Source organism: Oncorhynchus clarkii, unplaced genomic scaffold (assembly GCF_045791955.1).
Source record: "Oncorhynchus clarkii lewisi isolate Uvic-CL-2024 unplaced genomic scaffold, UVic_Ocla_1.0 unplaced_contig_6259_pilon_pilon, whole genome shotgun sequence".
NCBI lineage: Eukaryota > Metazoa > Chordata > Actinopteri > Salmoniformes > Salmonidae > Oncorhynchus > Oncorhynchus clarkii.
In genome coordinates this window covers 17,681-32,289 of record NW_027260885.1, presented here as the reverse complement: position 1 = coordinate 32,289, position 14,609 = coordinate 17,681, and the positions used below count along the sequence as shown (strand labels likewise).

The following is a 14,609-nucleotide window of genomic DNA, read 5'->3' as shown; positions in this document are numbered from 1 at the left end:
CCTTTATGCGCAAATATTTATATAATAACCATCACATCTTAGTTAACTTGGAGTCACGTGATGAAATGTTGATTGTTCCTCCCACTACGATTTGGGAACCCATGCAGTTTATTAGGCTACAGATGAAATAAGTTATGAACTTCACAGGGTGGTGAAAGTGCACGTGATGAGCTTGGGCTGGCAGGGTAGCCTAGTGGTTAGAGAGTTGGACTAGTAACCGAAAGGTTGCAAGTTCATATCCCCGAGCTGACAAGGTACAAATCTGTCGTTCTGCAGTTAACCCACTGTTCCTAGACCAGTTAACCCACTGTTCCTAGACCAGTTAACCCACTGTTCCTAGACCAGTTAACCCACTGTTCCTAGACCAGTTAACCCACTGTTCCTAGACCAGTTAACCCACTGTTCCTAGACTAGTTAACCCACTGTTCCCAGGCCGTCATTGAAAATGTGAATTTGTTCTTGACCTTAAATAAAAATGCTCCTTTCCAATACATTTTGAGGGTCTTATTCTGGTGACATTTGACAAATAAAATAATAATCTCATCATTCGGGTAACAACGTTTATTCAACCAGTCGGAGGCTTGTAAAATGCCTGTTGTTATGGTGACATATTTGAAGGTCTTATTCTGATTATCAATGGTGCTGGAGGAATGACACACTCAGATAAACACACAATGTCAGACTTTAAAAAAGGACCATTTAAACACATGGAATCTGATCTACTCTGTATTCAAACTGACAGACTCCATATTCACTTCATGTTTTCTAATGAAAACATACAAATATATTTTAGAGTATGCTTTGTACAATTCAATTTCATTTGGTATAAACAATTAAACACATTCAACAATATAAGACAACGGGAGCACTGTGTATGTTCTCTGATGAATTTTAAGTCAATGTGATGTGAAATATCAGTTTACACAGTAGGATAAGTTATTTTTCTCTGTGTGGATCCTCACCTGCCTTATAAGTGACATTTGCAAGGCTTCTCCCATGGGTGTATTCTCTCGTGTCTTTTCAGGCTCCCTAAATGGTTAAAACTCATTCCACACAGGGAGCAATGGAAAGACTTCGGTGTGTGTCCACATGTCTTTTCAGGCTTCCTAACCTGGTAAACCTAGATCCACACTGAGAGCAGTGGTAAGGCTTATCCCCTGTGTGTATTTGCTCATGAGCTTTCATGTTTCCTAACATGCTAAAACTCTTTCCACACTGGGCGCAACGGTATGGCTTCTCCCCAGTGTGTATTCGCAGATGAGACTGCAGGTTTCCTAACATGCGAAAACTCTTTCCACAATGGGTGCAATGGTATGGCTTCTCCCCTGTGTGTAATCGTGCATGAGATTGCAGGTTTCCTAACGAGCCAAAACTCTTTCCACACTGGGCGCAACGGTATGGCTTCTCCCCTGTGTGTATTCGCTCATGAGTTATTAGGCCTCCTAACCTGTTAAAACTCTTTCCACAATGGGAGCAGTGGTAAGGCTTCTCCCCTGTGTGTATTCGGCCATGAACTTTCAGGCTTCCTTGCTGTCTAAAACCTTTTCCACAATGGGAGCAGTGGTAAGGCTTCTCCCCTGTGTGTATTCGGCCATGAGCTTTCAGGCTTCCTTGCTGTCTAAAACACTTTCCACACTGGGAGCAGTGGTAAGGCTTTTCCCCTGTGAGACTCTTCTCATGTCTTTTCAGGCTTCCTAACTTGGCAAAACTCTTTCCAATCTGGGAGCAGAGTCTTGCTGGTTTGGACGTCTCTGGTTCCTCCAAGTTTGGTTTTCCTCCTGCCAAAGACAGTGTTTATTTAAAGAGAGAACATAATTAAATCTCCACATGATAAAACTGCCTTGCTATGAGGTTTAATCCAAATCAGATCCCTCAATAACCGGAGGTCAGTTTTCAAACATTTCATCATTTAAAACAATCTTGGTGTGATTTTAAAACAAATGTTGTAGAGCTTCCTGGTAATATGTTTACTTACTTATTCATATTCTTAATTTTCTTTCTGTTTTAGAAGTCAGAACACAAACAACTAAACAGTTCTACGACACTCAAGACACAGACATCTCTGGATTCCTATCGAGCAGGTGGTTCTAAATATATAACCTTCATAGCTGTATGATACAGAATGCGACCTACACACTTCCTTAAACCTAAAATAAGTAATTTTGTCAAAAAACAATATTTTTTTTCATTGGAGACAAAGCACCTCTGTAACATCTCCCCGTTGTCTCAATGGTTTGACACATGATGTTGAAATGGCACATTTTTTTATTTAGATTAGATCATTTTGATTAATCACTAATGGAATGGTATTTTGGGTAAAATAAAAATAATGAAATATTTGGGGCAGACTTTTTAAAAAGGATTATTATATTTATATTTTTTACCCCCTTTTTTGCCCCAATTTTCGTCAATTGTCTCATCGCTACAACTCCCGTACGGACTCGGGAGAGGCGAACGTCATGCGTCCTCCGAAACACAACCGCAATGCATCTTGACACGATGCACAATTAACCCAGAAGCCAGACGCACTTATGTGTCGGAGGAAATACCTTACACCTGGCGACCGTGTCAGCGTGCATTAGCCCGGCCCGCCACAGGAGAGCACGATGGGACAAGGACATCCTGACCGGCCAAACCCTCCCCCAACCCGGACGACGCCGGACCAATTGGCTCTCCCGGTTGTGGTCGGCTGCGACACAGCTGGGTATCAAACCAGAATCTGTCGGCAAACGGTGACTACTTTGAAGATTCACTTAACCCTTTTTTGGTTACTATATGATTTCATATGTAATATTTTATAGCTTTGATGTCTTGTCACAACACAACTGATTGGCTCAAACGCATTAAGAAGGAAAGAAATTACACAAATTCCCAAGGCACATCTGTTAATTAATTGAAATGCATTCCAGGTGACTTCCTCATGAAGCTGGTTGAGAGAAGGCCAAGAGTGTGCAAGGCAAAGGGTGGCTACTTTGAATAATTTGTTTAACACTTTTGGTTACTGTATGATTCCATAAGTGTTATTTCATAGTTTTGATGTCTTCACTACTATTCTACAATGTAGAAAATAGTACAAATAAAGAAAAACCCTTGAATGAGTAGTTGTGTGTCCTAACTTTTGACTGGTAGTGTATATGGTCGATTCCGTGGGAAAGTCAACCTGAACATGTGTAACGGAGGTGAGAACGTGCCGTAAATTCACTTCACAGCTAGCTTGAAACGTCACAGATGGAGCTGTCCAACTGGTACCAGCTATTAAATCAAATCACATTTTATTGTTAACATACACATGGTTAGCAGATGTTAATGTGAGTGTAGCGAAATGCTTGTGCTTCTAGTTTCGACCAGTAGTAATAACAGTAATAACAGCAGTAATATCTAACAAGTCATCAGTAGTAATAACAGTAATAACAGCAGTAATATCAGTAATAACAGCAGTAATATCAGTAGTAACAGCAGTAATATCAGTAATAACAGCAGTAATATCAGTAATAACAGCAGTAATATCAGTAATAACAGCAGTAATAACAGTAATAACAGCAGTAATATCAGTAGTAACAGCAGTAGTAATAACAGTAATAACAGCAGTAATAACAGTAATAACAGCAGTAATATCAGTAGTAATAACAGTAATAACAGCAGTAATAACAGTAATAACAGCAGTAATAACAGTAATAACAGCAGTAATATCAGTAGTAATAACAGTAATAACAGTAGTAATAACAGTAATAACAGCAGTAATAACAGTAATAACAGCAGTAATAACAGTAATAACAGCAGTAATATCAGTAGTAATAACAGTAATAACAGTAGTAATAACAGTAATAACAGCAGTAATAACAGTAATAACAGCAGTAATAACAGTAATAACAGCAGTAATATCAGTAGTAATAACAGTAATAACAGCAGTAATAACAGTAATAACAGCAGTAATAACAGTAATAACAGCAGTAATATCAGTAGTAATAACAGTAATAACAGTAGTAATAACAGTAATAACAGCAGTAATAACAGTAATAACAGCAGTAATATCAGTAGTAACAGCAGTAATATCAGTAATAACAGCAGTAATTTCAGTAATAACAGCAGTAATATCTAACAAGTCATCTAACAATTTCACAACAACTACCGTTTACACAGTGTAAAGGAATGAATTAGAATATGTACATATAAATATATGGATGAATTAGAATATGTACATATAAATATATGGATGAGCGATGGCCGAACGGCACAGGCAAGATGCATTTTTTATTTATTTAACCAGGCAAGTCAGTTAAGAACACATTCTTATTTTCAATGACGGCCTGGGAACAGTGGGTTAACTGCCTGTTCAGGGGCAGAACGACAGATTTGTACCTTGTCAGCTCGGGGGTTTGAACTCGCAACCTTCCGGTTACTAGTCCAATGCTCTAACCACTAGAGGTACAACATGTAATGTCCGCCACCTTAGCAGTAGCAAGATTCAGTAGCTATTCCCTCTACAGTATATACATATGAGATGAGTAATGTAGGGTATGTAAACATTATATAAAGTGGCATTGTTTGAAGTGATACATTTATTACATCAACATTTTTTTATTATTAAAGTGACTAGAGATTTGAGTCAGTATGTTGGCAGCAGCCACTCAATGTTAGTGATGGCTGTTTAACAGTCTGATGGCCTTGAGATAGAAGCTGTTTTTCAGTCTCTCGGTCCCAGCTTTGATGCACCTGTACTGACCTCGCCTTCTGGATGATAGCGGGGTGAACAGGCAGTGGCTCGGGTGGTTGTTGAACTTGATGATCTTTTTGGCCTTCCTGTGACGTCGGGTGGTGTAGGTGAAGAAGCGCTGTTACGCCTTCTTCACCACTCTGTCTGTGTGGGTGGACCATTTCACTACTGTCCCATCGATGTGGATAGGGGGGTGCTCCCTCTGCTATTTCCTGAAGTCCACGATCATCTCCTTTGTTTTGTTGACGTTGAGTGAGGTCATTTTCCTGACACCACACTCCGAGGGCCCTCACCTCCTCGCTGTAGGCCAATTTGTCGTTGTTGGTAACCAAGCTTACCACTGTTGTGTCGTCTGCAAATTTGATGATTGAGTTGGAGGTGTGCATGGCCACGCAGTCATAGGTGAACAAGGAGTACAGGAGAGGGCTGGAGAACGCACTCTTGTGGGGCCCCAGTGTTGAGGATCAGCGGAGTGGAGATGTTGGTTCCTACCCTCACCACTTGGGGCGTCCCGTCAGAAAGTCCAGGACCCAGTTGCACAGGGCGGGGTCGAGACGCAGGGTCTCAGGCTTAATGACGAGTTCGGAGGGTACTATGGTGTTAAATGCTGAGCTGTAGTCGATTAACAGCATTCTTACATAGGTATTCCTCTTGTCCAGATGGCATAGTGCAGTATGGTGGCGATTGCGTCGTCTGTGGATCTATTGGGGCTTTAAGCAAATTGGAGTGGGTCTAGGGTGTCAGGTAGGGTGGAGGTGATACGATCCTTGACTAGGCTCTCAAAGCACTTCATGATGACGGAAGTGAGTGCTACAGAGCGGTAGTCATTTAGCTCAATTACCTTAGCTTTCTTGGGAACAGGAGCAATGGTGGCCCTCTTGAAGCATGTAGGAACAGCAGACTGGAATAGGGATTGATTGAATATGTCCGTAAACACACCAGCTGGTCTGCGCATGCTCTGAGGACGCGGCTAGGGATGCTCTCTGGGCCGGCAGCCTTGCGAGGGTTAACACGTTTAAATGTTTTACTCACGTTGCCTGCGGTGAAGGAGAGCCCGCAGGTTTTGGTAGCAGGCCGTGTCGGTGGCACTGTATTGTCCTCAAAGCGAACAAAGAAGTTGTTTCGTTTGTCTGGGATCAAGACATCGGGGTCCGCAACGGGGCTGGTTTTCTTTTTGTAGTCCGTGATTCACTGTAGACCCTGCCACATACGTCTTGTGTCTGAGCCGTTGAATTGCGACTCTAATTTGTCTCTAAACTGACGCTTAGCTTGTTTGATTGTGTTGCGGAGGGAATAGCTACACTGTTTGTTTCCGGTGGTTTGCGCTTTCAGTTTTGCGTGAATTCTGCCATCAATCCACGGTTTCTGGTTGGGGAAGGTTTTAATAATCGCCGTGGGTAAAACATCACCAATGCACTTGCTAATAAACTCACTTGCCGAATCAGCATATACATCAATGTTACTGTTTGACGCTATCCGGAACATATCCCAGTCCACGTGATCGAAGAATCTTGAAGCGTGGAATCAGATTGGTTGGACCAGCGTTGAACAGACATGAGCACGGGCGTATCCTGTTTTTAGTTTCTGTCTATAGGCTGGGAGCAACAAAATGGAGTCGTGGTCAGATTTGCCGAAAGGAGGATGGGGCTTAGTATGCGTCGTGGAAGTTAGAGTAACAATGATCCAGGATTTTGCCAGCCCAGGTCACGAATTCGATATGCTGTTTTCAGATTAGCCTTGTTAAAATCCTCAGCTACAATAAATGGAGCCTCGGGATGTGGTTTCCAGTTTACATAGAGTCCAATGAAGTTCGTTCAGGGCCGTCGAGGTGTCTGCTTGGGGGGATATACATGGCTGTGATTATAATTGAAGAGAATTCTCTTGGTAGATAACGCGATCGGCATTTGATTGTACGGAATTGTAGATCAGGTGAACAAAAGGACTTGACTTCCTGTATGTCGTTATGATGACACCACGTCTCGTTAATCATAAGGCATACACCCCCGCCCTTCTTCTTACCAGAGAGATGTTTGTTACTGTCGGCGCGATGCGTGAAGAAACCAGGTGGTTGTACCGACTGATAACGTATCCCGAGTGAGCCATGTTTCCGTGAAACTGAGAATGTTAGCTTGAAAAGTCACAGATGGAGAGATCCAGGGACACTCGAGGAAGCTAAACTGTTAGCACCACACTGACGTCATTTACACATGAACAAATAGTTAGTAATTTCCAAATTAAACCATGTTCTTTAAGGTCTATATATATATATATTAAACCATGTTCTTTAAGGTCTATATAGTATATATATATATATATATATATATATATATATATATATATATATATATATATATATATATATTAAACCACGTTCTTTAAGGTCTATATAGTATATATATATATATTAAACCACGTTCTTTAAGGTCTATATAGTATATATATATATATATATATATATATATATATATATATATTAAACCATGTTCTTTAAGGTCTATATAGTATATATATATATATATATATATATATTAATATTATATATATATATATACCATGTTCTTTAAGTTCTATATAGTATATATATTAAACCATGTTCTTTAAGGTCTATATAGTATATATATTAAACCATGTTCTTTAAGGTCTATTTGTTGGAGTTCAGGCTTCATTTCACATGTTAAATTAGGAAATGGAATACATTTGATCCATTACAGAGACGAAGAACAAGTCTCACAAAAATTGCTTTTCATTTAATCATATTTCATAGCTTTAAGAAAAGGTTTAGAGAGCTTGTTTTAAATACATATTTGCCATCTTTAACAAGTTCTGTAGATCGGACGTTAATGAAGCAATACAGACCACATTGAAGTGTCTGGAGTTTAGTTCTAGAGTCTTGTAAAGATATGGGGTGGGGTTGACTGAGACAGGCAATGTAACATCCATCATGTTTTTAGGAACAGTTTATGTAAAACATGCATCTCTAGAGCTAACTTTCATCAAGGTTTAATATGGTCAATTGGTTTCTCTCTAAAGCTAACAGTCTAGCTTCATGTCAACTAACAGAACTCTGCTAGTTGTCATGGTAACAGATACCAGTGGGAAGATCTATTTTTAAAAAAAAAACGTATTTATTTCACCATTATTTAACCAGGTAGGCAAGTTGAGAACACCTTTATTTAACCAGGTAGGCTAGTTGAGAACACCTTTATTTAACCAGGTAGGCTAGTTGACAACAAGTTCTCATTTACAACTGCGACCTGGCCAAGATAAAGCAGTGCAGTTCGACACATACAAACAGAGTTACACATGGAGTAAAACAAACATACAGTCAATAATACAGTAGAAACAAGTCTATATACGAAGTGAGCAAATGAGGTGAGAAGGGAGGTAAAGGCAAAAAAAGGCCATGGTGGCAAAGTAAATACAATATAGCAAGTAAAAACACTGGAATGGTTGATGTGCAGTGGAAGAATGTGCCAAAGTAGAAATAATGGGATGCAAAGGAGCAAAATAAATAAATATACAATAGGGGGAGAGGTAGTTGTTTGGGCTAAATTATAGATGGGCTATGTACAGGTGCAGTAATCTGTGAGCTGCTCTGACAGCTGGTGCTTAAAGCTAGTGAGGGAGATATGTGTTTCCAGTTTCAGAGATTTATGTAGTTCGTTCCAGTCATTGGCAGCAGAGAACTGGAAGGAGAGGCGGCCAAAGGAAGAATTGATTTTGGGGGTGACCATAGAGATATACCTGCTGGATCGCGTGCTACAGGTGGGTGCTGCTATGGTGACAAGCGAGCTGAGATAAGGGGGGACTTTACCTAGCAGGGTCTTATAGATGACCTGGAGCCAGTGGGTTTGGCGACGAGTATGAAGCGAGGGCCAGCCAATGAGAGCGTACAGGTCGCAGTGATGGGTAGTATATGGGGCTTTGGTGACAAAACGGATGGCACTGTGATAGACTGCATCGAATTTATTGAGTAGGGTATTGGAGGCTATTTTGTAAATGACATCGCCGAAGTCGAGTATCGGTAGGATGGTCAGTTTTACAAGGGTATGTTTGGCAGCATGAGTGAAGGATGATTTGTTGCGAAATAGGAAACCAATTCTAGATTTAACTTTGGATTGGCAATGTTTGATATGAGTCTAGAAGGAGAGTTTACAGCCTAACCAGACACCTAGGTTATTTATAGTTGTCCACATATTCTAAATCAGAACCATCCAGAGTAGTGATGTTGGACGGGCGGGCAGGTTCAGGCAGTGATCGTTTGAAGAGCATGCATTTAGTTTTACTTGTATTTAAGAGCAATTGGAGGCCACGGAAGGAGAGTTGTATGGCATTGAAGCTCGTCTGGAGGGTTGTTAACACAGTGTCCAAAGAAGGACCAGAAGTATACAGAATGGTGTCGTCTGCGTAGAGGTGGATCAGAGACTCACCAGCAGCAAGAGCGACATCATTGATGTATACAGAGAAGAGAGTCGGACCAAGAATTGAACCCTGTGGCACCCCCATAGAGACTGCCAGAGGCCCGAACAAAAGGCCCTCCGATTTGACACACTGAACTCTATCAGAGAAGTAGTTGGTGAACCAGACGAGGCAATCATTTGAGAAACCAAGGCTGTTGAGTCTGCAGATGAGGATGTGGTGATTGACAGAGTCGAAAGCCTTGGCCAGGTCAATGAATACGGCTGCACAGTAATGTTTCTTATCGATGGCGGTTAAGATATCATTTAGGACCTTGAGCGTGGCTGAGGTGAACCCATGACCAGCTCTGAAACCAGATTGCATAGCGGAGAAGGTACGGTGGGATTCGAAATGGTCGGCAATCCGTTTGTTGACTTGGCTTTCGAAGACCCTAGAAAGGCAGGGTAGGATAGATATAGGTCTGTAGCAGTTTGGGTCAAGAGTGTCCCCCCCTTTGAAGAGGGGGATGACCGCAGCTGCTTTCCAATCTTTGGGAATCTCAGACGACACGAAAGAGAGGTTGAACAGGCTAGTAATCATTTTATTTGTTGAAACTGAACTACAGCACTTACTTTGATGAGTCAAATCTGATCCGTTCATCTCTTCTCCTCCTCTCACAGTTCCACTCAACCCCGTTGTTTTCCTGCAGTCCACCAGCAGCACAGACAACCTCTTCATACCCAGCAGTAAGGTGCTACTGGGAGAGGCACGACACTGGGACTCCGGGAGGGAGGAGGGGGGCAGGCTAGCGTTGTCCTGGTAACCATAAAGAGGGGACACAGACACATATCATTATGGATGCTGATGTCACTGTTGTCATAAACTGCTTTACAGAAACCCAGACCCAGATAGAGCAAGCTGTATGCTAGACCAGACCGTACCATCTGGTGTACCATCTGCTGTACCATCTGGTGTTCTGATCTGGAGAGACTCTTCTCTGCCTCGTCAGCATCAGGATGTTGTTGAGGCTCCCCAGAGGATCCACCATAGTCATGTCTCTCTCCTGTGTGAACGAGAACATCAAACAGATGGTAAACTTATGATCTACTATTACAATCACAGAGTCTTACAAGAGAGATGAATATGTCTAAAAAGGGCCTAAAATGGCCACTTTCATCATGATTTTATAAAATATTGTTTACGGGTTCATTTTCTGTTAGATATTTTAAGTAAAAATGATGCACCAGTATTGAATTTTAAAATCATGTTATATTAGATAAAGTGCACTTTAATATAGACCACGTGGAGAATTCAATACATCTAATTACAAGTTCCCAGAATATATGTACCAATGGCAGATCGACCCTTAAACAATTCCAACAGTACTGAACAACATATTCAAGTGTTGAACTTCAGTAGAATGCCCCTTTAAAACACCACATTAGTTCAACAACGGCATAGTTTGTGTCCCGTTATTAAGACAGTACTCACTGGTGGTAATCAGTTCTTCAGTCTCCTCCTCCTCCTTTTTCACTCCCAAGACGTCTTCCTCTTTAATTGAGATAGCCTCCTCATCCTCTTCTTTCAATACATTCTCATCTTCCTCCTTTATGATTCTGAAAGCTTCTACCTCTTCCACTCTGACAACCTCTTTCCCATCTTCCTCTTTCAGTGTAATATCATCCTCTTCTTTCACTGTGATAGCCTCCTCTTCCTCTCTTTTCATTCTGAAAGCTTATTTCTCTAATTTCACCAGTTTCTTTCTCCGTCTTGCTTAATGAGTTTATGCTCCGGGAGATTAGCCTAATGCTGTATCAATGTTGCTAATTTCGCAAATTACGTTGAAATGAGCTAGTAGATAGGTAAACAGAATTATGTTCAAAACACGAAGAGTAATATACACAAAATTGGTCTAAAACGCTTCAATGATTCTGTTTCGTTTGCTAGCACATCACCGCGTTAGTTAAATCAATAGCCTTTTGTCGCTGTTGAAGAGGCTTCATATCCGTCCACTACTCCGTCCACATTATACGTCACGCAAGCAGCATCACCTGAAAAACTAACTTCGCCATCTGCTGACTGGAGTGGGTAACGCAGACTGGAATCTCCATTACTATGTTTATTCTGGCAAACAATGTCATAAGAAGTAATAAAAAAAACAAACAGATGTTATGTTTTCTCTTACTTCTTACAGCCAATACTTTCCTCCAGGATTGACCTGCCCATTAGGTAGGATTAGGTGACAGGTTGAAGAGGGTGGCATATTCAGAGCTAAATGGACCAAGGCTCATCACTAACAACACATAATAACACCTCACATAATGCTGCTCAAATACAATGAACACTTCTCTCACCCAGTGGCATATGGGCTATTGAGGTGAGTGTTGCTGTTGCCACATGAAGCAGTGCCCACTTTGTTTAAGGACAGATAGGACGTGGACAGACAGGGCTCTACCTGTGTAGAGCACATGCCCCTTTGCTCTTACAGTCTCTGAAGTGCCCTTTTGGGTGATGGTATAATTTGTATTCTTTTTTGGTCATAGTTATTCTTAACCCACTGCCTGCAAGTCCTTGTTAAATTCACCTCAGTGATTTGTATTTTATTTAACTTTCTGAAGAGGAAACAGCCAGGAAATACCCCTGTCTGAGTGCATTTATCTACCACTATGTGTAGCTGTTAGCGATGATGCTAATGATCCACTATGTGTAGCTGTTAGCGATGATGCTAATGATCCACTATGTGTAGCTGTTAGCGATGATGCTAATGATCCACTATGTGTAGCTATTAGCGATGATGGTAATGATCCACTATGTGTAGCTATTAGCTATGATGCTAATGATCCACTATGTGTAGCTATTAGCGATGATGCTAATGATCCACTATGTGTAGCTGTTAGCGATGATGCTAATGATCCACTAGTGTAGTTATTAGTAATGATGCTAATGATCCACTATGTGTAGCTATTAGCGATGATGCTAATGATCCACTATGTGTAGCTATTAGCTATGATGCTAATGATCCACTATGTGTAGCTATTAGCGATGATGCTAATGATCCACTATGTGTAGCTGTTAGCGATGATGCTAATGATCCACTAGTGTAGCTGTTAGCGATGATGCTAATGATCCACTATGTGTAGCTATTAGCGATGATGCTAATGATCCACTATGTGTAGCTGTTAGCGATGATGCTAATGATCCACTATGTGTAGCTATTAGCGATGATGCTAATGATCCACTATGTGTAGCTATTAGCGATGATGCTAATGATCCACTATGTGTAGCTATTAGCGATGATGCAAATGATCCACTATGTGTAGCTGTTAGCGATGATGCTAATGATCCACTATGTGTAGCTATTAGCGATGATGCAAATGATCCACTATGTGTAGCTGTTAGCGATGTTGCTAATGATCCACTATGTGTAGCTATTAGCGATGATGCTAATGATCCACTATGTGTAGCTATTAGCTATGATGCAAATGACAACCATCTTCTGGTTGATGGAAAAGATTCCCCAAAACCTGGCAGAATGATAGCATTAATCCAGTTGTGATTTGTACAGAAAACTCTTCAATCACATGTGTGCTACAGAGACACCACTGACCAAGCAAGGCTCTTGTGTGCTACAGAGACACCACTAACCAAGCAAGGCTATGGTGGTGCTACAGAGACACCACTAACCAAGCAAGGCTCTTGCTGGTGCTACAGAGACACCACTAACCAAGCAAGGCTCTTGCTGGTGCTACAGAGACACCACTAACCAAGCAAGGCTCTTGCTGGTGCTACAGAGACACCACTAACCAAGCAAGGCTATGGTGGTGCTACAGAGACACCACTAACCAAGCAAGGCTCTTGTGTGCTACAGAGACACCACTAATCAAGCAAGGCTCTTGCTGTTGCTACAGAGACACCACTAACCAAGCAAGGCTCTTGCTGGTGCCACTTGAATTAAACGGTTTCTACATCCCAAAATACAATGTTCAGATTTTCCTCAGACTTCAAAAAGGGTCTCCTGATGTGGTTCCAGTATTGTTGTGGACTTAGAGTTGGATATAGTCATGGTAGGATACATGATAGTGACAACACATGGAGTAGGGTTGGATATAGTGGCAACACATGGAGTTGGGTTGGATATAGTCATGGTAGGATACATGATAGTGACAACACATGGAGTAGTGGTTGATATAGTCATGGTAGGATACATGATAGTGACAACACATGGAGTAGTGGTTGATATAGTCATGGTAGGATACATGATAGTGACAACACATGGAGTAGTGGTTGATATAGTCATGGTAGGATACATGATAGTGACAACACATGGAGTAGTGGTTGATATAGTCATGGTAGGATACATGATAGTGACAACACATGGAGTTGGGTTGGATATAGTCATGGTAAGATACATGATAGTGGCAACACATGGAGATGGGTTGGATATAGTCATGGTAGGATACATGATAGAGGCAACACATGGAGGTGGGTTGGATATAGTGGCAACACATGGAGCTGGGTTGGAAATAGTCATGGTAGGATACATGATAGTGGCAACACATGGAGTTGGGTTGGATATAGTCATGGTAGGATACATGATAGAGGCAACACATGGAGTTGGGTTGGATATAGTGGCAACACATGGAGCTGGGTTGGAAATAGTCATGGTAGGATACATGATAGTGACAACACATGGAGTTGGGTTGGATATAGTCATGGTAGGATGCATGATAGTGACAACACATGGAGTTGGGTTGGATATAGTCATGGTAGGATACATGATAGAGGCAACACATGGAGTTGGGTTGGATATAGTGGCAACACATGGAGCTGGGTTGGAAATAGTCATGGTAGGATACATGATAGAGGCAACACATGGAGTTGGGTTGGATATAGTGGCAACACATGGAGCTGGGTTGGAAATAGTCATGGTAGGATACATGATAGTGGCAACACATGGAGTTGGGTTGGATATAGTCATGGTAGGATACATGATAGAGGCAACACATGGAGTTGGGTTGGATATAGTGGCAACACATGGAGCTGGGTTGGAAATAGTCATGGTAGGATACATGATAGAGACAACACATGGAGCTGGGTTGGATAAAGTCATGGTAGGATACATGATAGAGACAACACATGGAGCTGGGTTGGATATAGTCATGGTAGGATACATGATAGTGACAACACATGGAGTTGGGTTGGATATAGTCATGGTAAGATACATGATAGTGGCAACATATGGAGTTGGGTGGATATAGTCATGGTAGGATGCATGATAGTGGCAACACATGGAGGTGGGTTGGATATAGTCATGGTAGGATACATGATAGTGACAACACATGGAGTTGGGTTGGATATAGTCATGGTAGGATACATGATAGTGGCAACACATGGAGTTGGGTTGGATATAGTCATGGTAGGATACATGATAGAGGCAACACATGGAGTTGGGTTGGATATAGTGGCAACACATGGAGCTGGGTTGGAAATAGTCATG

General features: G+C 41.4%; 1 protein-coding gene across 1 annotated transcript; it reads right to left on the bottom strand.

The window, feature by feature from the left end:
• Positions 1-546: 546 nt before the first annotated feature.
• LOC139402082 (gastrula zinc finger protein XlCGF57.1-like) lies at positions 547-11,085 on the bottom strand. Its single transcript, XM_071146183.1, has 4 exons — positions 10,604-11,085; positions 10,078-10,175; positions 9,745-9,928; positions 547-1,778 (listed from the first exon to the last, which is right to left on the bottom strand). The coding sequence occupies exons 1-4, from the start codon at positions 10,836-10,838 to the stop codon at positions 1,045-1,047; spliced, it is 1,251 nt and encodes a 416-aa protein (XP_071002284.1). The 5' UTR covers positions 10,839-11,085; the 3' UTR covers positions 547-1,044.
• Positions 11,086-14,609: the final 3,524 nt, after the last annotated feature.

Excerpts from the sequence above, each read along its gene's own strand:
- LOC139402082 (XM_071146183.1), bottom strand. The coding sequence starts at position 10,838 with ATGAAAAGAGAGGAAGAGGAGGCTATCACAGTGAAAGAAGAGGATGAT. Across the intron at positions 10,176-10,603 it reads TGAAGAACTGATTACCACCA|GAGAGAGACATGACTATGGT; the intron begins GTGAGTACTGTC and ends TCGTTCACACAG. Across the intron at positions 9,929-10,077 it reads CCAGATCAGAACACCAGATG|GACAACGCTAGCCTGCCCCC; the intron begins GTACAGCAGATG and ends TATGGTTACCAG.